The sequence below is a fragment of the Quercus lobata genome, chromosome 1, assembly GCF_001633185.2.
Source record: "Quercus lobata isolate SW786 chromosome 1, ValleyOak3.0 Primary Assembly, whole genome shotgun sequence".
Classification (NCBI taxonomy): Eukaryota; Viridiplantae; Streptophyta; class Magnoliopsida; order Fagales; family Fagaceae; genus Quercus; species Quercus lobata.
In genome coordinates this window covers 21,599,334-21,622,979 of record NC_044904.1, presented here as the reverse complement: position 1 = coordinate 21,622,979, position 23,646 = coordinate 21,599,334, and the positions used below count along the sequence as shown (strand labels likewise).

At 35.5% G+C, this 23,646-nt stretch overlaps 2 protein-coding genes across 2 annotated transcripts; both read right to left on the bottom strand.

Annotated features, from left to right (window-relative positions):
- Positions 1 to 5,433: 5,433 nt before the first annotated feature.
- On the bottom strand, positions 5,434 to 6,069 carry LOC115950800 (secreted RxLR effector protein 161-like). Its single transcript, XM_031068049.1, has one exon. The coding sequence runs from the start codon at positions 6,067 to 6,069 to the stop codon at positions 5,434 to 5,436; it is 636 nt and encodes a 211-aa protein (XP_030923909.1).
- Positions 6,070 to 16,853: 10,784 nt separating this feature from the next.
- LOC115950792 (protein CNGC15b-like) lies at positions 16,854 to 22,534 on the bottom strand. Its single transcript, XM_031068040.1, has 7 exons — positions 22,506 to 22,534; positions 21,842 to 22,391; positions 21,486 to 21,698; positions 18,920 to 19,209; positions 18,323 to 18,437; positions 17,930 to 18,166; positions 16,854 to 17,668 (listed from the first exon to the last, which is right to left on the bottom strand). Exons 1-7 carry the CDS (start codon positions 22,532 to 22,534, stop codon positions 17,018 to 17,020), a joined length of 2,085 nt encoding a protein of 694 aa, XP_030923900.1. The 3' UTR covers positions 16,854 to 17,017.
- Between the last annotated feature and the right edge of the window lie 1,112 nt (positions 22,535 to 23,646).

Sequence of the window (23,646 nt, the reverse complement as noted above, 5' to 3'; positions counted from 1 at the left end):
TATCCAAAAACTATAAAAACTTAAAGTAAACTAAAAACCACCAAAATAAACCAATGTATTCTAAGATGTGCTAAGCTTTGCTCCCCCTCAAGCTATACTCCCCCTCAAACTACTCCCCATTTTTTACCAGAATGGCCAAATAGACTAGAATGTCTGGGACTTCGACTTTGAGTTCTGCTGCTGGTTCCTCATCATGCCATCAATCTGAGACGAGAGGGCAGTGATCTAGCCTTTTTGGTAGGTGAATTGAGATGTGGAGTGTCTCATGTGGGAATCTAGCATGCCATGTGTAAGGGTGCTTTTTTCTTAGTACACAGGCCCATGTAGAAACAAGGATCTTGGGCCCTTTACTTGTTGTTTTGGTGGACTGGACTTGGTTCACCGCAACTAAATAGGACTAATTACAAACCAAGTTGTGCGCAAATCACATAAAGCTCCTCAAGATGAAAATGCGATTCCTCCTAAGTAATAAAAAATACCATTATAAGTGTTTTAGTGTCATAAAATGACCCTTTACTCTTACAAAATAAGTAAAATAAGTATTCATAATATTCACAATGAGAAAGAGATTGAAATAAAATATTTAAGGCTTATCTTTTATTGTATAAACATTTAAAAGAGTTCCTTCACTTGGAACCCCGGGCATACTATTGTGGGATCCCGGGGATACTGTCGTGGGAGCCCAAGACGTACTAGGCCTGTAAGAACCCAGAATGCTGATTCTTTGAACTATATGATCTTTTTCCATGCTTATTTTGCAATAGAGCTTTGTCATTTCCCTTTACCTCTATAGGTCCTGCATAAAAAACACACTATACAATACACATATCTTCAAATAATTATTAGTTTCGTAGATTAGGATATACATTTTAATACATATACATATATGTAAATGAATTTCATGAGAATGATTCAGTCACGAGGATCTTGGCCCCAATTCTCACAGACTTAGTGCCTTTGCATAAGACTTGTGGGATTTGGAACTCAAGTCCAAGTGTCTTTGCTTAGGCATTACCTTCCAAGATAGTTAGGTGAGAAGGATTTTTGTGGGAAAGAGTGATATCTGATGTGTGCATGTTTTGGCATATGTTTCTTTGGAGGCTAAGTGTGTCCAAGGCCTAAGTTGAAGTGAGGACCCCGGTAAAAGACTCAGCATTTGGCTGAGTAAAAGGAAAAACTAACAAGCAAGAATATATGTATTGAGCAGCAAGAAACAGTAAAGGAAGACAATGTAATAAAGAAATACGCAAAATAATTGTTAGAGATCCTCAAATCAATATGAGATATTTCATTATTTTTCTTGATTATGGATTACAATGTGCTCACTAAGACGTGTTACAAGATCCAAATAAGATCAAAAATTACAGACTTAGATGGCTATCTAAGCCTCTAAGACTTGCAAAGTTTGAATCCCTTTGAATCCAAATATGTTCTATAGTGGCTGTTTCTGGGATACCGGGCGTTGTTTTATACTTTCTTTAAGTTTTTGACAGAGTTTTCTCAACGATTCTTGTTCTGATTCCCTATTCCTGAATCTCCCTTTCAATGTTGGCTGCCTTCCTCTTTTATAGTGTCATTTTAGGGTTCAGGATACCATTGATTCCCTCTCTTTGGCTCCTTGTGTACCAAAACCCCTGTTATGCCAGCCATTTCTGACAGCTGATTCTTTCTCTATTTCTCATAGTTTTCTTCTTTTAGTTCTATTTTCCTAAAAGCCATTTGTTGACCTTCCATTCTGGGGTGTCCTTGGAGAGCTAACCTTCACCCTCTCTTCTTTCAAGACTTTTTACTTTTCAGACTCAGCTTTTGGTTGTCTTTCCTTGCTGTCATTTTTCCCAAGTGAGCAGAATCCATTCCTGCTGTGTTAAAGATTTTCCCAGCCACTTCCCTTTATAGTTCTTCATTCTGGGTTTTCCGATGTACCAGCTTTTTGTTCATGAATTGTCACTCTCCAAGCTTTCTGGTTCTTTGCTGCACCACTAGGTGCTTGAGAAAGACATACATGTTCTTCGTTTCTTGTATTTCGTGGTACCCATCTTGAGCTGTCTCAATCCCATGTTAACTATGCTGCATGTCTCGAGGATCTTGAGCCTCTGGCAGCCTCTGGGTATCCCGGCTCAGTTCTTTCATTGGATTTTACTAGATTTTTTAATGGCCTTTTTTACTGGAAATCTGAACATACATAGGACCTTGATGTTGATTCTTCTTGTTGCACGAATTGGGCCTTCTTTACTTTTCATGGAATGGGCTTTCTTATGAAATTTTGGACCTCAACACCATGCAACTGTTCAACCCTTTCGATTAGATGATCAAGACGATCGGGTGCTCATGCACGCACTTGGGAAGAGGGTTGTGCAATGTCCTCCGGAACTGAAGTGAAATGCTTAGTGTCTCCTCCTTCTCCATCTCTTGGAATTTGGGAGACACTAACAGATGGTCCAGGGATATGAGCTTTACTTCGGGTCATGGTTTATGCACTTATTGGATCTTCTCTTTGCAACACTTGTAGTCCACTAGGAATCTTCACCCTTGCCCTTATGATAAGAGACATGACAAGGCTTGGAAATGGTAGAGTTAGCCTCGAATTCCTTTTTGTGATGCATTTTGTGAAGGGGTGGTAAATGTGATTGCAGATGTCGATCTCCTTGTGGGTGAAGAGGTCAAATAGGACCAAGGACCTTGGTGCTGACAAGTTTGTCAAGTTCCTCATCGGGTAGAGGTTGAAGATCATGATGTAGGCCAACGTTCGCACCTCCAAGGTGAACGTAATGGTGTGCAAGGCCTTCCTATTGATTTGGCCACCAAGGATTTCCACAAGGGGTTCTATTTTCTCCATTCTCTCATCATATTGTAGGGATGTGTGTGGAGTTGTTGGACGAACCTCTAAGATTTCTTGAATCGATTCCCTTGTGATTAAAAACTCTTTCCCTCGTAGCCAACAATTGATGTGATCCCCTTCCATAAAGGCATTGGCATAGAATTCCCGAATGACATCTTCATAAACGTTTCCAATTGGATTCAACAGCTTTCTTCACGTCCTTTCATTGAACACTTCCAGAATGAAAGTGCCCTCTAAGGACTCCAAGTCCACAGTCCTCTCTAAGATGATTGGGGCCCTTTTGTAGTGATCATTAAAGGCCATATCAGCATCATCGTTTGGAAATGAATCCGAGGAGACATCTGCAAAATAGATACAAACACAAAGAAACAAAGACAAATACAAACAAGGAAACAAACTTGATTCAATACAAGTTAGTCCATCAAATGAACAAAAATTCTAAAAAGAACATAAAAATAAATAAATAACTAAAGTCACAAGATCATGTTTTAGGTGCCAAACATGTAACAAGACTTATCTAGCATGAGTGAAATGCAAAAACATGTCAAGTGATCAAGTGTGTGCATCAAGTGTGCATGTGAAATGCATGAGCAATGCATGACAAAGCACTCATGGGGAAAATTGTGTAAAACACAACCAATGTTTAAAACATGTTAAGAATGTAAAAACATACTAAACCCCAAAAATTGATACTCATCGGAGTCCAAAAAAACGATAAAATGCCATTTGGGCATTTCATCAAATACTTAGAGTGCATACAAACCACTAACATGTAAAACAATGCATGAGCATGTTGAAATCTTGCTAAATACATGTTAAAATGCCACTTGGGCCAACATAAACACAAACAAATACAACGGGACACAGCCCAAACAAGAAAATTTAAAAAAAAAAATTGCAAGAAAGATAAGTTTTCCTAACCCTTTCAAAAATAACCCAACCCTAGAAATCCTAGAATCTAAGACTTAATCTAAGGAAATAAGAGTGAAAAAGTGTTAAAACATACCTTGGATGAGTCTTAGGAGTGATTGATCTTAAGTTTTGGGTGAGATTTTGAGAGAAAATGTGTTTTGGGTTGAGAGAGGCACAAAGGAGGAAAAATGAGTGTGTTTGAAAAACTATCACTGTTTGGTTTTAAAAACTGCAAAACCGCTCACTTTCGCGCGTAAGCTTCTCGCGAAGTTACTCGCGAAATGGCCACTGAAGCACTTTGATAGATTTCGCGGGTAACTTTTACTCGTGAGCCAGTTGCGAAACTCTTTGTCTGAATTTCAGAGTTTTCTGAAATTTGCCTTTCTCATTTTCGCGAGTAAGACTTAGTCGCAACTTACTCGCTAAAATGCCTCTGAAAGAGTTTTTGAACAAAAATGAAATAGATTGTTTGGACAAAACTCTAAACACACAAAATTCATAAAAATACTTTCAAAAACATATAAAATACTCAAAAATCTTTTTAGGTTTGATCAACAAGCAATTGAGTATACACATCACATTTGACCACGTACAATCACACAAATGGAATAAGCATTCATTGAACGTTAGACTTGTATGTTGTTTGTGTTAATCAAGTATGAACTAGTCCATAGTCTAGTATGAAGCTTCAATGATCAATTCAATTAAGTCATACACAACTAGTATGAGGGCAAGTGACCTTTTTCACTTGTAAAAATGAACATATATGACCCCTACCAATGTGTTTACTATAGATTGAAAGTTTTTCATTTAGCTTCTATTTTTCATACTTTTGATAAAATATAACTCAAATTCTTAAGAAAAGATGCCATGAACCTTTTGATGAATAAGCCTTTCGCTTTGACACCATACATTTTAATTCAAATTTGCTCCACCGTTTCTTAGTCAAACTAGTTTTTGAAGCAAAGCTTTTTCAGCTCTTTCTCTTTTTAGAGATTGACATGTGTAGAGCTCTTTGAAAAAAAATGTGAGGAGATATATAGGCATAAGTATCAAGATCAAATAAGACTATTGACCAATTATTCATGACAAGCTTGAAGATCTATTTACAACAATCAAACGTAGATTTCTAGGTGTTGCTCACACTTAGAAAATGTGCATACATAACAAGCTAAGCTCGTAAATGCACTACGCCATTAGTACGAAGGTACTAGGCCAAACTCACATGTGATATACACAACACAAGCGATCAAACTTTTTGAGATTTTTCACTTTTTATGGGTTTTTGAATTTTTTCAACACACTTAAAAACAGAAAAAATAAAGTAAGATCAACAAAAACAACAAACAAAGACTTGAAAAAGAAACATTAACATGTGAGACCTATATAACAAGGATGCACCAATAAACAAAAGTAAGTCACATGAGAGATATGAGTCAAGGAATGATACTGACACCAATGGTCTTATGAAGAGATTCAAACCATGGACCATCAAGGGGTTTAGTAAAAGTGTTTGCCTTTTGATTGTCAGTGTTGATAAATTCTAGCCATACAATTTTCTCCTCTACCAAGTCTCGAATGAAATGATATCAAGTTTTGATATGTTTTGACTTTGAATGTTGAATAGGGTTCTTAGATAGATTTATGGTACTAGTTTTGTCACAGAAAACGTACATGGTGTCTTAAGAAATTCCATAATCATGAAGAAGCTTTTTCATCCACAATAGTTGAGCATAACAACTCTCCACCGCAATATACCATGCTTTAGCCATTGATAGAGACACTGAATTTTGCTTTTTGCTCATCCAAGACACCAAATTATTTTCGAGGTAGAAGTAGCCTCCCGAGGTGCTTTTTCTATCATTAACACACCTGATCCAATCAGCATCCGAGTATTCGAATAGGTAGTCATTTGAATCTCTTGAGTACCAAATTCCACAGTCAGATGTTCCATTGACATAGCGGATGATTCTTTTGACCGCTGTCATATGGGACTCTTTGGGTGCTGCTTGAAAATGTGCACATACCCCAACACTAAAGGCTATATCCAGCCTACTCGCAGTGAGGTAAAGGAGACTCCCAATCATGCTCTTGTAGAGTGTTGGATCTACTTCCACACCGGCTAGATCGGAGCTCAGTTTTACCAAGGAACTCATTGGAGTGGATGCATGTTTCTTGGAGTCTAAACCGAATCTTTTTACGAGATTTTCGGCATACTTTTCTTGAGATATGAATATCTCATCTTTCCATTGTTTTACCTGAAGACCTAAGAAGTAGTTTAACTCCCCCACCATGCTCATTTCAAATTCCTTCTTCATTTCTTCCAAAAACTCTTAAGCAAGGTTGTCAATCGTTAACCCGAATACAATATCATCCACATATACTTAAGCAACAAGGAAAGATTTCTCATCTCGTTTGACAAAGAGTGTTCGATCAGCTTTACCTCTCTTGAAGCCATGATCTAAAAGATATGAGGTGAGACGATCATATCATGCTCTTGGTGCTTGCTTCAGCCCATATAACGCTTTCTTCAATCTTAGTACATGGTTTAGAAAATGTGGATCTTGGAACCCTTTCGGTTGTTCAACAAACACTTCTTTGTGTAAAAGTTCATTCAAAAAGGCACTTTCACATCCATTTGATATAGCTTGAAATTCATAATACACACTATGGAGAGAAGAATTCGAATTGACTTAAGTCTTGCTACCAAAGCAAATGAATCATCAAAGTCTACACCTTCAACTTGAGTATATCCTTGAGCCACCAGTCTGGACTTGTTTTGAACAACTTCACCATCTTCATTGATCTTGCTCTTGAAGATCCACTTGGTGCCGATTACATGTGTGTCTTTGGGCCTCGAAACCAACTCCCATACATCATTTCTAACAAATTGACGTAACTCTTGGTGCATGGATTCTACCCAATTTTTATCTTTCAAAGTTTCTTCCACCGTCTTCATGTGCTTGTTGTACACTCTATATGCTCAGCTATTTATGGAGTATCCTAGGAAAATCCCTTCGTCACTCTTGGCATCAAACTTCCCAAGACTCTCCCTGTCATTGAGAATGAAGCATTTACTTTCAAATACTCGAAAGTATTTCACCTTAGGCTTCTTTTCCTTCCAAATCTCATATGAGGATTTCTTTGTTCTTGCTCGGAAGAAAATCCTATTCCCAATGTGGCATGATGTGTTCACCACTTTAGCTTAAAATTTCTGTGGAATGTCTTTGTTAAGAAGCATCACTCTCACCATCTCTTGGATCACTCGATTCTTCCTTTCAACAACCCCATTTTGTTGTGGAGTCTTTGGGGCTGAGAATTTATTTTTGATTCCATGCTCATTGCAAAATGCTTCAAATTTGGCATTCTCAAACTCCTTCCTATGATCACTCCTGATTTTGACTATGGGAACTCCCTTTTTATTTTGGAGCTTTTTGCATAGTCTTTCCATCTTGTCGCTTGCCTCCGACTTTTCTCTAAGGAATTACACCTAAGAGTACCTTGAGAAATCATCAACCACAACCATGATGTATCTTTTCCCATCCATGCTTTCCGTTCTTGTTGGACCCATTAGATCCACATGAAGCAACTCTAATGGACGAGATGTAGCAACAACATTTACTTTAGGATGGGTTGATTTAGTTTTTTTTCCCAATTAACATGTGAAAGCTCGGAATTTGTGTTTAAAAACACAAGAGCTGTTTAGACCCCTAATTAAAATTACAACTAGATTGCTTTTACTATAACTTATCTAAGTGCGGAAATAAGAGTAAATGAAGCGCAATCAACCGATACTACTCTAGTGTATAAACATGAACAACAAACAATAAAAGTAAAGTACTAGAGTAAGGGAAGAGAGGTGCAAACACAAGATAACATGGCGATGTGTTATCAAAGAGGAAACCGAAGAACTCGGCAAAAAACCTCTTTGCCGCCCTCCAAGTGGTAAATCGATCCACTAGACAATAAGTTGGGATATATGAATAGCAAGAGTCCCTCTAAGCCTAATCTACCCAATGTACCTAAGCCCTCCAAGTTCCTACTCTAACAAGGCTTTTCGGAACCATGTCTTGTCTAGCTTTTCGAATCCCGCAATACACCCGATTGCATCCGCCAAGCCTCACCGGCTTCTTTTGGCAAATCTCCAAAGCTTCCCAAACTCCAAAACACTCTCTACACTCTAAAAAGGTGTGGGTTGTGTTTAGGTATAAATCTCCTCTCAAGGTATGACAATGGGAGAGGGAAGGAGAAGAGATTAGAATGATTTATCACTAAGGATGAGTAACTCTCTCTCTAAAAGATGGGTGTGTGTGTTGTAAAAAACCTATCTAGGGTTTTTCTCTCTAAATGACCTACTTTACATTTGTGGGTAATGAGGGTATATATAGTATGAGTGAAGGGTAAGAAAGTCACACATAAAAATCCTCCAGGCAGAGAGTCTCGCGAGTATCTCGCGAGAAGGCCTTACCCGTGAAATACTCGCGAAATGGACAACCTAACACGACTCTTCAGCTTCCAGTCATGTGCTTCTCACATGCCCTTTTCACGGGAACCCTTCTCGCGAACTTCTCGCGAGCTAGTCGCGAAATGCACTGATCTTCAATTAAGCTTGAGTCTTCACCTACTTAATACTAAAACTAATACAATAAAATCCCACAAAATACAAGGAATAAAATTAAAACAATTACAACACTTTTTGTCATAGAATAAAGCCAACATAAAACATAGTTATAAATTACAATTTTACAACATGGACCACAAATATTTTTCTCGATCTTTCCAAATTTCGACAAACCAATCACAACTTCAAGCTTTGAAACTCACTTGCTTGTAATTTGCATGTCCAAAATGTTGGAGCCATAAATCCAACAGATTTACTTGTGCACTCCGGCATGATACATTTGGCTTGGGAACTACGCCATAGCAATTGTCGGTAGTCCTAAGTCCCTTCAAGACTTGCACACCTTCTTCATTGAGAATTAGACACCCTTTCTTTGAAAATTGGACTAGAAAGTCTTTATCACATATTTGGGTGATACTCAGCAAGTTTGCTTTCAACCCTTTGATATAAAGAACATCGGTCAATAAAGGAAGTCCCAGAATATCAATAGTTCCCTTTCCTAGGACTTGTGAGTGGCTACCATCTCCAAACGCCACATGACCATCCTCCTTCTTCTTAAGACTTTTGAAGAGTAATTTATCTCTAGTCATGTGCCTTGAACACCCATTGTCAAGATACCACAAACATGAATTAAACACTTTCAATGCGGTATGAACAAAAAGACAAGCATGAGACAAACATTCTTGATTATCAAAGCAAGACTCATCTTCCTTTACACTATTCATGGAAGAGTGAAGCTTTCTTTTCAAACCATCAGTTTTATTACAAAAATGTTTATTCCTTCTCTTATATTTTGCAATTAAGGAATTAGACTCACACAAGCTATTAGGAAGCTCATGATTTCTATGCTTTAAACATTTCAGCATGTGTACAAAAATTCTAGCATGTTTCTTAGACTTGAATAACTCTAGGAGGTCATTGCTAGGATAATCTCCAAAGATGCTCATAAAGTCATTATCACAAATACATGAACTACACTTCATGTTGGCCTTTGCCATAGCTATATCCATAGCAAGACAAGGGGCCTAGGATCACATTAGGATAATGAAATCATGTAAGTGTACCACTGTACCCACTCTGATACCAATTGAAAGTTTGGATTTGTGTAAATACACAAAAGCTCGTTTAGACCCCCAAATTAAAATTTCGGCTAGATAGCTTTTACTCTAATTTATAGTAAGTGTAGAACAAGAGTAAAGAAGGGCAAACAACTGTTATCACTACCCTAAGCCATATTCATCCATTATCTACAATAAAAGAAAAGCTTAAGAGTAGGGAGCCTTGTCTTCTCTAGCTTTCCGAATCCTACAATTCAGCCCGATTGCATCTGCCAATGAATGGCTCCTTCCAATGCTTCCCAACAGCACCAAAATCTCACTTTACACTTAGAATGGGTGTGATAAGTGTTTGGGCTATCAACCTCTCAAGGATGTAGAGTTGGAGAGGTAGGAGTTGAGGAAAACCACAAGGAAATGTGTAGATGATTGTGGGTATAAAAATCTCTAAATTTCAAGTGTATTTTCTAGGGTTTTCTCTCTGAAAAGCACTCCTTATAATTTGTGGATAATAAAGGTATATATAGTGTGGGTAAAGACTTGATAAAGCAAAATCTCACTTTTTGCCAAACAGAGAGTTTCGCGAGTCCTTTGCGGGTTAGCCTTACTCATGAAAATCTCCAGCCTGGCATGACTCTTCATCTTCCAATCATGTGCTCAACACGTGGCTTTTTCGCAGGTAAGCTTCTCACGAGACACTCGTGAAAACCACTTGTTCATCCTTTGAAGCTTGAGTCTTCGCACTTTCTCACACTCATCCCTTACAATTTGAAAACCACTTACATACAGGGAAAAATGATTGAAGAAATTTATAATGAAATTTGGCATGAAATTAAATCTAACACAAAATAGTTGTAAATCACAACTTTACAAGAGGGAAGAAAGATATTATATGTTTGTTTATTTATTTACTTATTTCAAATACTAAATTTTTTAATACGCACACAAGGAGAAGGGGAAAAAGTTTTAAAGAAACTTATAATGGTATATATCTAAAAGAGTCTAACTCTTGTATATCCAAAAAAATAAACTGATATATTATATGTTTGTTTAGAAACAACTTATTTAGCTCTCTATTAAAAATATTTGGCTGAAAGTATGTTAAAGTATATTTATACTTTAATAAAGTGAGAAAAATTAAAATTTTAAAAAACTATGCATAAAAACTAAAAGTTAAAAATTAGCGAATAAACTTAAGCAAAACAGACACAACGTGAAAAGAGGTAGAAATTGATGGGCATAATCAAGCCAGCTCTATTATCTTCAATACGATTACCATAGCAATTGGACAACCCTTGTGCTAGCATTAATAATAATTCCGAAAGGTCCCAATTAATTAGGAACAAGTGAACAACAGATCGGATTGGTTTGGTCTTGGCCCATTTAGTATGCCTCACAGATCGCATTCAAAAGTCTCTTGCTGGTTTAATAATAGAATATGTATATAAAAGAAAAAAAGTAATAATAACTAGGATATGTATAAAAAAAAAATTAATTTTTAAGTTAAAATGTAAAACCAAACCTTCGAGTTTTACTAAAATTCTCTAATTTTGTTTTTGTTCATTTTAATTATCTAAGTTTCAAGTTTATTCAATTAAGGTCTCCTCGTCAACTTCTGTTAAACTTTTTTTTTAAAGGAAAATATTTTCTAAAATTAATTGATTTTTTTTAATTTATAAAATTTGAAGAAAAAAAATTAGAAATTTAGACAGTATACCAAAACATTTAACAAAAGTTGATGACAAAACCTTAATTGAATAAATTTGAAACTTAGAAAATCAAAATGAACGTAAAATAAAATTAGAGGACCAAAATGAATTTCATAAGGAGTGAGTTTTTCAAGACAGGTGAACAAAATCCATCTTTGCCTCCTCACCTCTTTAAGGAGCGAAAAAATTCACCTAAGATGAAACAAGGCAAGGTAGGTGAGATGAGATGTTTTTGTCGTGTGTATGATTTATGCAAAAGGATATAAAAAAGAAGAGTTGTCTATTTGATCTTGAGGGGGTAGTCGCACAATTTCAGAAAGGGTATATGGTGTAAGGTATATATAACACCCCTCTTATATAGAGTAGTCATGCACTTATGAGATCCAACCCATATAAGAGGGGTATATAGAGTAGTCATGCACTTATGAGATCCAACCCATATAAGAGGGGCGTTACATGCGGTGATTACAAGATATCATTTTTCCACCATTGTAAATTGCTAAAATTAAAAATGCAAGCAATATCAAGGAATTGAAGAACCATATCTTTCAAACTAGCCTTATTACACGCACATTGCGCGTGGGATTAGGGTTTTTTTTTTGGATAAGTTTGGTTTGAAGACATGAATTATATATTTTTACCAAGTTGTCCTTAAGTTTTTTCCCTATTAAATCTAAGGTTTAGGAATACTTCTGAACCACATAAAAGTTCAATCCAAAGAAGGAAATCCTCTTATAGATATAGTAGATTATAACAATGATCAAACATATCTGAACCATTTTCCATAAAATTTAAAACCCGTTTAAAATATGCATTCATAGAAGATTGATATACTAGTTGTAGGGATGAAGGGCCTAGATATAGATATTGGGCCGTGGGCTGCGGCTGAGGGTGTCAAATAGCCCGAGGAAAGATAAGTAATAGTGAAGGCAGATAGATTAATGGGCCGCAAAAGAGGTCTAATCACGATGAGCAGGAGACGTTGTCAGGAGGAGCAATCCCTACTCAACTAATAGAGTGGAGGCCTAAAATATGACCACCCATCAAGAACTGGGTAGCAGGCAATCGTGCTTGGAAGGATAAACATCAGAAAAAGATGAGACAAAAGAGAATTGAGAAATATTTGAGAAGAAAGCTGCTACTACCGCATTGAATGCTCTGCATCTAACCCCTTGGACACATTAATGTGGAAGTAATACCTAAACAATAACTTTCAGATTTACAGCTACTCCCAAAGACTTCAAGAAGGTGCTAATGGGACAAGTATCAAGAAGATTAGCAATTTGACCTACACATGGAATGTTGAGATGAAATAAAGAGAGGAAATATAAAAGGGAGGAGCTCCCTTACAGAGGGGATAATCAGAAAAACCAAAGAAAAATCACTGTGTAACCAAGAATTGTAATTTTTTTTATAAGTCTGTGAGAAACCTATATAAACATACCTTCCTTGGACTTTACCGGGGAGAACTTTTCTTGTTCAAATTGTTTGTTTTGTTCGTTTCAATAATAACTAGCCCATTGTGATCAATATCTGCCTAATTCATTGAACGTTCAGTCTCAAGCCCACTCTCTAACAAATTCATTGTTTTTTGGCTCATTGGGCCATTGTCCATCCATTTGGGTTGTGGAGCAAAACGTGTCCTTACACTAGTATTCCTTTTCTTTTCTTTCTTTTTTTTTCATTTAATTTTTCTTGAGGTTATATAGACACTAATACAGAGGTCTATATTTTTAAATGCATAATAGTATGAAACTATTAGTAATATTGGCTACTGTGTCAAAGTGAAAACATTGTGAACATTATGTGGGACTAGATAATCAAATAGGGTCCAAGTCCGAAATGAACGTGGATTCCAAATTTTTTGGAACTAGACCAGCCCAGTGCGCTAGGTACTAAAGGTTTGGAATTCTAACCATAACAAGTCTTATTTTAATGCTGGGCTTATATAATAGAGTGAGCTTTAGACCCAGATCAGTCCGACTCAACAAGCAGAGACCAAGTTGTGAAAAGCCTGCTACTTGAAAGTTGAACCCCAAACCCATTCTGGCCAGTGGAGAAGGTTTTAGCTCTAGAGTCCAGGCCATGTCAATTGGCATTGGTCTCCCCCAAGGCCTAAACCCAGCAGAGCTCGCCGTAATTTGGAACACTCACCGGGTAAATTGAAACTCGTCCTTAGCTCTTAAACAGTATCGTAGAGGATCTCTAGACAACTATGGAAGAACTCTTTAAAATGCACACCACAATTTAAAACGAGTACAAACATCTAACTTGTGAAGAGCTTTATAAGCCATGATTCATGAATTGTGCATAGATCGCGTAGGGTTAATTTTGAGATATTTTTAATCCAATCAACCTTTATTTGGGTTGAGAATCTCCAACCCAACCCAACTCAAGACAATTTTAAAAATCAACCCAACTTCACTCACAAGGATTGGGTTACACTGAGTAACCTCTAGTTTAGGCTCATTAATAGCGTGTATAATCAAACTAGGTTGAACCTAACGCAAAAGCCCCTACACGGTATCCATTTTCTTGTTTGTTGACAGGAGAAGTCCGACTTTTGGCGCACTTGTTTGATGAGCAAAGCCTAAGCGCCTTATAAGGCTAGCTCCCATAGTGTGATGGGCGGTGTGTACAAGGCCCGGGAGCGAATTCACCACCGTATGGCTGACTGGCAATTATTAGTGATTCCAGCATCATGCAGGCGAGTTGGAGCCTACAATCTGAATTGAGGATGGGTTTTTGGGGTTAGCTCACCCTCACGGGATCACGACCCTTTGCCTTGGCCATTGTAGCACATGTGTTGCCCAGGGCATAAGGGGCATGATGACTTGACGTCATCCTCACGTTTCTCCTACATATCACCGACAATCTACTCAGGGTCCCCGATTGTTGAGTCTTCGGGGATTTCTTCCCCAGGCAGCGATACGGTTTTCATTTAAATATTTTAAATTCATTTTTGATGAACAATTGCAATTTTCATAATAGGTCTTAATATTCTAATTTTATCACAAAAAATCTTAAAGCAATAAAATAAATCAAATTAACAAATTTAAACTATGTTTCAAAATGATTTAAGGGATAATGGTCAAATATATGGTAAATGATAATAACTCCACGTGCCCACTCCCCATGGTAATAGCAGGCTCCAACTATTGTACCAGTCGAGACATATACATTGTTGGAAATATATAATATATAATTAGTGATTATGTAACATCCCATGAGTTTAAAAAAAAAAAAAAAAAAAAAAAAAAAAAAAAAAAAAAAAAAAGGTAAGTCAAAATTTTTGTGGACCAAATGTGCCCCCACCTAACCCCACTACCCATCACACAATCCACTCCCTCTTTTCTCTCTTTGGCCGGTCACTCCCACTCTTGTTCTCCTTTTCTTTTTCTTTTTCAGTCAACACAACACACATACACACACTCCTCTCCCTCACCCTCCCACCGGTACATTCCTCATCATCACCCCTACCATTTTTTCTAGCAAAATCACTAGAAAATCCTCAAGAACATCACATCTTCACACAAGTTAATTGAGGTAGAATTTTTAATCTCTTTTGATGAGTATTATGTTCTTGTTTGAGGTTATTTTACCTAAGCTTTAATATTGATTTTCATGTGATTTAAGAGCTTTGGAAATGATATTCATGTGTTATACATATGGGTTTTGGTCTTGGTGGATGTATTTGATGAGTGTGTTCATGATTTTTACAATGTTGGGTATCTAAGGCTTGTTATGGTGAAAATTTAGGGGTTTTGAGGTATATTTTGTGAAATAAATTGTGAATATAATTTTATGGTTTATTTGGAGCTAGTTTAAGATCTAAATTGTTTGTTTGAAAGGATATTGTGATTTTGGTGTCATGGGTCTCTTGATGATGTTGTGAAAACCATGTGGAAACTATTTATAAATTATTGAGGTTTTGATGTTAGAAATAATACCTTGTATGATTCATAAGTATAATGGGAGTCTATGTCTTGTAAAGTAATTGGTTGAGAAACTTTGGAGATGGAAAATATTATTTGTGAGGCTAAATCTAGGCTTGCCTAATTTAGTGCTTATTTGGCAATTCCTAATATGTAGCTAGATACAATTTCAAGCTTTGTGCTCATTGTGATAGATTTGCTTGACATTGTTTAGGTTCTAGCTAATCTCCCCTTGGAGCTTGGAGAATTAGGATTTTGCGGTTGCTAGGTAAGTAGCTTTTTAATGGGTATTTTTGAAAAATAACCATATCTTATAAATATTGTTTTTGGGTCAAACACATTTTGGAAAATTAATGGTGGAACTATGTTTTTCTAAAAGGTGTTGTGTTATGACCCTACTATATATATGATTATATATGAAAATGCATATTCTTATTGCATATGGGGGATTTGCATGATTTGTTAGCAAATAAAAGACTAGCATCTTTGATTAAATTCTAGAAAATGCGTATTATGGATTTATTGCATTATTTGCAAAAATATAAAGATGCTTTATCTTGGCCTATGTTATTTGGGAAGTTAATACAAAATCTCTTTGGCAAGAAATAAGTTGAAGGCATTGAGAACCTTGTGAATATCTTGGGCATTCAAATGTTTTATGAAACTACTTAGAAGTGAAATTATGTATTTTGAATTAAAGTTATGTGAGTTCTTTATGTTCTACCATTGTGCTGTGACATGTGATTACTCAGTGATTACCTAACTAGATACTATAGTCTGTGTGACATTAGTATCTTAGCACCCGTCTTTGTGATGGTTATTAGTTCCGGCTTTGTGTCGGCGATGAGTTCCGGCTTTGTGTCGGCAGTTTAGTTCCAGCTTTGTGTCGGCAATGAGTTCCGGCTTTGTGTCGGCGATTATCATGTGGTCTTGGGTTAGATTTTCTGGTTTGGAACGGTGTTGTTATTGCTCACAGTATAGTAAGTAGTTTCATGTTGAGATATTTTGAGGAATATTTAGTATGTAATCTCATGAGAACATTTTGAGAAGTTTTGTGCTGTGTCAATTTATTCATTCTTGTCATATTATTTTTGGGAAATGGTTTTGTTGAAACTATTTGGAAACTCCCGAATTAAAAGCATGATTTGTAAATTGTTACCATCATGAAACTTGCATTTCCCCCACCCCCTTTAATTATGCTACTTACTGGGTTTTGTCTCATTCCATTATTTTTATAACTTTTCAAAGTAGGCAACAATCTTTTGACACAGCTTTTTGGTGGCTAATAGTAGTTAGACTAACTACTGATGGAGGCTGAATTTTTGTGTAATGGATATATTAGATGGTGTACATCTTAGACTAGGATTGACTCATTCTTTTGTATATTATAGTGGTTATGACTGTATTTCCACTGTTGGGACAAGCTGTTGTTATGTAATTGTTGTTTTTAGACCTCTATTCTTTTGTGGCCTATGGTCCTTGTAATTAATGCTTAGAGCTCTGACTTACTCTGAAAGTATATTTTATGGGATGATTATGATAATTCTTGTTGTTGGCACTTGATAATAATTATGTGGATTGAATTGTCAAAAAGGAAAAATTTACAAGTACTTGAGACGTCTCTCTCATGTTTTGGACCCTTTGGGGTTTGGGGCGTGACAAATTAGGTATCTAAGATTTAAGTCAGAGTATGCAAAAATGTCCTATGTTAAATTAAACTTATATAATTTTTTTTTCCAAGCCATGGGTTCATTTGAACCTCCTAGAGTACATGTAGCACCGCCCCTGCCACCCTTAAAGTCCTTCGAAGCACCATAGAACACAATCTACATGTCCAGTTTGTGTAAAATTATTTATCCAAAACAAGTAAAAAGAGGATATACACAAACAACTCTTCATTTAAAGATCAGTTCCATATATAGTTTGGGTTCTATACAGAATCAGATTCAATCAAAATCTACCTCTACGGGCTTTTGCAGCGGGTTGACAGTGCTGGAAACTGATTCTGCAGATTCAAGGACAAACCTTCTACTTCTAGTCTTCTCAACAAATGCTTCTGCATACTTTGACCAGAAGGTTTCCTTTAGAGGCCGTCCACTCTCACTGATTCCATTTTTAGCCATTTCCTTTAGCTTTTTATGCCTACGCCATGCAACTTGTATAAAACATGCAGCCCATGTTCGCCATTGGTGTGAGTAGTGCCTAAACGTGTGTCTAAGTTGTTTACTATGTAGCCTTCGGAATTGTGACGCAACAAATTTTAAGTCCTCTGCTACTAGAGCAAACCCCTCCACTTCAGTTGTAGCCTTCACTGTGCGTGTGGAAGTTGGGAGTATGACATTTGGGCATGGATCCAAAGCCCATGTCAGTAGCTCCTCACCACAGAAGTCACCTGAGCCAAGTCTTGATGAGTTGAAGAACCCAAAACGCCCACCATCAGTGGTGTAAGAGTCAAGGTGACCTCGTACTATGAACATCATTTGATTGAGAGGGTCACCCTCTCGCACAATGAACATGTTGTTGGTGCATAGTGCAGGTCTAAGCCTCTCACATATTGCGTCTAGCAGTGTTTCATCCATTTGATCGAACAATGGGACCTATTCATCGATTAAATCATCGATATAGTACATCAGTTCTGAATCACATCATATATTATAACAAAAATTACATTTCGTCATTAATAACTGATACTAGTTCTCAACGAGAACTTTTAAGATTGTATTTCAATAATCTGACAATGAACCATTTAAAATTTTAAAGAACATGACAGTATACCTTTAGATTTATAATATTTAATCCGAACTATAAATGTGTTAATGTTATGAATTTACGAGGACATGTAGATTGAGAAAACTTACTCGTCGAACTAGAGAAAGGCAAAGATGGCGCTTGATCTCTCTCCGGAGATCCACAGGGAGGCCATCGAGAAGTGTTTCTTCATTGACACCTTTAGTAGCGAACCACTTCGATTGATCATATTGTCGAACAGACTGCTTTAGTTCTGAAGGTAGTTGCCTATGATGCATCCATTGTTCTGTATCAGTTCTCCTAATCCTCCGCTCTTCTAATCGCAGTGTTGCTGATTGAAGGTATCTCTACTTGCTCAAATGGGTGATAATTATTACTATGAAAATCTAAAGAAATTTATTGTAGCGATTGTACATCTATTTGCAAAATCAGGCATATTTCTCTGAGTATTTACATGCGGTTCTGATAATGGTTTATATATAGACATTGTAATGAGGACTTACTTGCATATTTCCAATGAGCAGTGCAAGCAGAAACAGCCCTAGTGTGCCAACGAAGACGATGGTGAAAAGAACTTCTCCCATATAAGTGCTTGTAACAAGATTTTGTCCTGTAGAACTGCACAAATCAATGAAAGATAAGAACTACAGTAAATTTGTTCGACTTCCTGTGAATATAGGATAGTGTCTAGTGAATTGACATGACATGATGTTCTTACGTTTTATCATTAGGTGCTCAATTTAGTTGCTATGAAAATCGAAGGAAATTGTAAGTTGAATTTTAAAATGAAGTTTGCAAGATAATGGTAATTGAGATCTCAAAATTTTGATATTATAATCTTTATTCTTATTTTTCTATATAAAAATGAAAGGGTTTGTAGGTGTGATAATTGCTCCCCACTTAATTAAACCCGACCCAAGCATGGCATGGGACCATCCGTGCAATAATGAGATTTGCCATTATTCAAACTCATAATTCCTAAGCTAGCAAGTGTAATGGGTTCTAAGGGTTTCTTATCACTAAGTTATTTATGTGAGTGGTTTTGATATCTTAAGTTATAACTGAATTAAGTAATTAGGAAAACTAGGACAATCTTATACCTTACGTTCCTTAAACCCCACCATAAACAGTAAAAGTACTTGTTGAAGAATGGTGAAGCTATAACATTTGAGTTCAATGCATCTCCAAATATACCGTATTGGTAAAAGTTAGAAGTTGGAGTGCATAGATTGGTAACATTTGTCGAGCTGAACCAATTGGACCTAGCATCGTCATTAACGGTATGGCAATCAAAGTATTCATTTCGACAAGCGGACTCAAGGTTGCACGCACTTCTCCAACATGCTTCTTGTCGCCCAATACCTAGAAGATACCACCAAGATCCTGAAACCTTCATAAGAAGAATAGAAAAAATGGGTTTGGAATTAATTTATTCAGCTCACAAAGAATAAAAGTAGGTAAAATTAATCATTTTTTTAATAGATGGAGGCGTAATTATTCCATTGAAAGTAAATCAGTAAAACGTAGTATCAGTCACCAGTTATATATGGCGGGTAAGCTTTAGTTCTATTGTAGTAGCAGTATTAGAATGTGTGTATTAAGGCCAAAACTTTGATCTTCTTTTCTAATTTATTTCAAATTTCTTTCTTTGCTTGTTTTGTTTTTTGAATTTCCAGTAACTTTTTGAGTTGAACATAAAAACATACCAACAAAGGGAAAGTTATTGGGTACTCCAAACCCATAACTCATGTGACAAGGGAAAGCATTACTCCCAGAATAACCAATAAGTTTTCCCAGTAAAGAGGTTTGGCCTTGTTTTTGAAAATGACAAAAGTTAGGTATACTTTCCTATGTATTTCACTTTAGATTCCATAATTAAATTTAATACAAAGTTGCAATGAATTTTTAAAAAATAGCATTATTTGCATTGCATTGTTTAACGAACATGTATGAATTTAATAATTTTAATTAAAAAATTTATGCTATAATATTTAAGAAAATGTTACTAAATCTTGTCTAGTTCAAAGAAAGACAAAGATAAAAGGAAGCTAGAAGAAAAATCACAATGCATGAATAATCTAGAACCGCATATTTCATTTCAGCAGAAAAAAAAAAAAAAAAAAAAAAAAAGGGAAGGGTGGGGGGGGGGGGGGTACACTATAAGAGAAAGATGATCAAGTGAATATGAAAGTTGCAAACTAATTAACCTAAGCACACTTGAGTAATGTAAGTGACAAAAAAATTTTATAATTACTTTCACAACTTAATATAGCAAGTTGTGATTGAGGAAACATTGTTTCCACATAGATCCACTACTAATACCATTTTTATTATGTAACACCAACAACAAACCATCAATTGTTAATTACTTTCCTTTTTTTTCAATGATGTGATCAAGGTTTGATGTATAATAGGAGGATTTGTGAGATTTAGGACTTCTATTGTTGGGAAAAAAAAGAAGTAAAAAAAGAAAAAGAAAATATTTGTATGTTGGGAAATTGCCCCAAAATCCTATTATGACTTGGAAATCTAGTTGAGTTTCCTTATTGAAGAAGGAAAATTAATTTGGGTAGTGTGTAAGAAAAGTCTATTCTTTGACGAAGATGGAAAGGCTTGTTAAATAAGTAATTAGTATTACTTGATAAAAAAGTAATATATTCTTTTTCCATTTAGGAATAGAAATTGAAGTTTTATAAATAGAAAGTGTTGTAAAGGTTTTGACGGCCTTGGACTAGAGGCTCGTCCGTATGCAACAAGGGAAACAATCATAAAATTGAGCATGAAACTGATAGAGAAAAAAGAGGAACTTTCACTTGAGAGGTAATGCAGGAAGAGAGACAAGGTTTGAGTTTTCTCTACAAAACTTTTGGAAAGCAAACAAATCAATGAGAATTCGTGAGGCTTGGATAAATGAAGTGAACTGACAAAAAAAAGAAACAAAATAGTGCGTGCGTGTGAGAGCAAAGAAAAATATGAGGTTTTTTCTTCAATCATGAGACATTCACAAGGGAAGATAAGTTTGAGGTTTTCTAGTGAAGAGAAACGATGCTACAACCATGGAGAGTAGTTTTTGTGTTTGATGTGAATCTCAAGTTAGTCATAAACATGAGAAAATGATGTAATTGATATTATATAGAGGATTTATTTGGACTTTGTCCCATGAAAGAAGGAATTTCCATGTAAGTATCTCTGTTCTTATATGTAATTGATATCTTGGCTTGATAAATTCGGTAATAATATTTTTTGATGACCAATTCAAATTCTTAACTAATTTTCATTAACACAAGACTAGATTGTGACTTAGAATTGTATTGGGTAGTGTCATCTGTATATCAATTTTTGTTTAGTCAAAGAGATTATAATTGCTTAGAAAAGAAATTCAAATGTTAAAAAAGCTAACAAAAGAAAAATGTTTGATATAAATTATGTTAAAATTATGATCAAATAATTAAATTAATAATTTTATAACTTTTCAAATTTTTGGGACATTTAATAATTTATCAAAATGGTAAAATGAAACATGCTTTAACTATATAGAGGTTTTGTGTAATTTTTCCTCTCTCTTATTTTTTAATGAAAATTAGAAAGAGATAAGAGGTACTAATTTTTGAGCCGTAAAGGTACAATAGGAAGCTCAAATGAGAAATGAGTTTTGTTTCTACTCACATGGCTAGCCATTAGGTAAAGCATGAGGTTATAACCAGCTCCTGTCCATGCTGTGTCTGCCACAATGCCACTTTCATCAATAATTTTCGATGAGAGAGGGTAGGTGAGAATCACTCTCGGGATATATTGGACTATCATGATAAACCACATGGCATTTTTTCTCACAGTCACTACAGTACCCTCAACATTGGGTATAACTACCCAAAGTAACACCTGAAATAATGTACATTAAAAATAAATAATTAACAACAAAGAAGTCAAAACTCAAAACTTAAAACTCCATTGATGTCATAGAAACTGGCAATTAAGGCTAGCTAGCTAGCTATGATACACAAGGTTTTAGTGGCATAAAATACCTGAGTAAGTGGCAGGGAAGCCATGAGGTCGATAATGAAACCTTTTCTAAGGTACCTCATTGCAATCTTTGAAGGATCAATCACAAGCTCTCCTCTTCCAACAACACGAGAAGAGGGTGCTACATAAGCTGTATGGAACCGAACAATGATCTGAATCAAATACAACACATCAGTCACTGATCTTAGGATGGTGAGGACAACTTGGGCTGTCATTCCATTAGCTACGCAACCTTGGCCATCGATTACAGGCAACAATAAAAACAATGGATCCAAGAATAAAGCAAATAGGCATGAGAGTGAGAAAATCTTGTTCCAGGTTTTAATGGTTTTTCCTTCAGGATCCATTATCCTTTTCTTCTCCTTCTCATAGTCCTCAGAAAATACTCCTCGCAGGATTTCATCTTTAAAACTTCTTTTCTTAGTAAAAGCAGTGGCTTTCTTGGAGTTTGATTTAGGTGTCATATTCCCATCAATAGAGAAGTTCTCTTTTATATGATTTTCACTGGCTTTAGGGAGATCAATTACTTCAAGATCGTCTAGAACTTGAACTCTGAATAACAAGTATGAAATAAATAATCTGATTAAAAAACTGGGACTAAAGTATTCATTACTAACATTGATATACAAATCAAATTGCATGTAAGAAATTAAGTAGAGGACAGACCTTTTGAGTCTTGAATTACTGTGACCCATTTGTTCAATTGATGAACTCGATCGAACTCTTAATTTATCAGAAAAGCATATAAGTAATTGTGAAGAGAATGCCGTCTCCTTGATTCGATTGCAATGATGTAGAAGAAAGATCAAAGATCGATAATGAGTTCTTAATTCTAATTTCAACCCTTTGTAAGTGTCTTTTACATAAAGATGTTAACTCTTTTTTTTTTTTTTGAGAATCATAAAGATGTTAACTCGACCATGAAAGTTTTCAGACAGCGCCAATTTATAAAGGCCAAAGGTAAAACATGTAACCAATGTCGTGCACACACGTGTATACACATGTTACATGTGCATACGCATGAAAATGTCAACTCCAAACCAAAAGGTTCAAAACCAAGTTTTTCAGACCAGCCAAAACTTTAAGTTAGGAGCTTTATTATTGTTTATGTGGGACGGTTTCAACCACTTGCACAGGTACAACTTAGTTGATGAGAGTTTTTTTTTAATGGGCAAGGGCAAAATTATTTTTATTTAGAATTTTTTAAAGGATAGAGTTGGTTATTTTTTATAAAATTGATTAATTGAGCTTAATTTTTTTAGTTTTACTACTGGTAATTTTTGTTATTGAGCTATATTTTTGGGCTTGTATATTTTGTTTTAGATTTTAGATCTATAAATTTTTCTTATAGTCACTAAAATGAGGAAAATGCTAAAGTTTCAAAAAAATTTATTATAAATTACTAATATGATAAGTGGTTACTTATAAGTAAAACAATGATGTGAGTAGTACGCTCATATGCGAATCAATAAGAATTTGCTACCAAAACAATTTATAAAAAAGTTTGTGAGTATAGTATTACTTTTAAAAGAATCAATAATATTGTTTAAAAAAAATAAAATGTAATTTTATAGAAAAAAATTGTTAAAATTGATATATATATATATATATTTAAAAACTTGGGAACCATTACCCCCTGTTCAATGGTAGCACAATGGAGGAAGAATTTTGTATTTTTGATTCAGCCCCAAACTATGTTAAGGAGTTGTTATGCTCTGATGTTAATGGGGTTAATTTTTGTAGGCTGTCTGCCGTGAACCTAGTCATTTTGGCTTCCTAGTTTGTTTTATCTATGTCCTTTTAACCA

Excerpts from the sequence above, each read along its gene's own strand:
- LOC115950800 (XM_031068049.1), bottom strand. The coding sequence starts at position 6,069 with ATGAAGAAGGAATTTGAAATGAGCATGGTGGGGGAGTTAAACTACTTC.
- LOC115950792 (XM_031068040.1), bottom strand. The coding sequence starts at position 22,534 with ATGGGTCACAGTAATTCAAGACTCAAAAG. Across the intron at positions 18,438-18,919 it reads TGGGGTTTAAGGAACGTAAG|TTCTACAGGACAAAATCTTG; the intron begins GTATAAGATTGT and ends TGATTTGTGCAG. Across the intron at positions 18,167-18,322 it reads TGCTCATTGGAAATATGCAA|AGATACCTTCAATCAGCAAC; the intron begins GTAAGTCCTCAT and ends TTGAGCAAGTAG.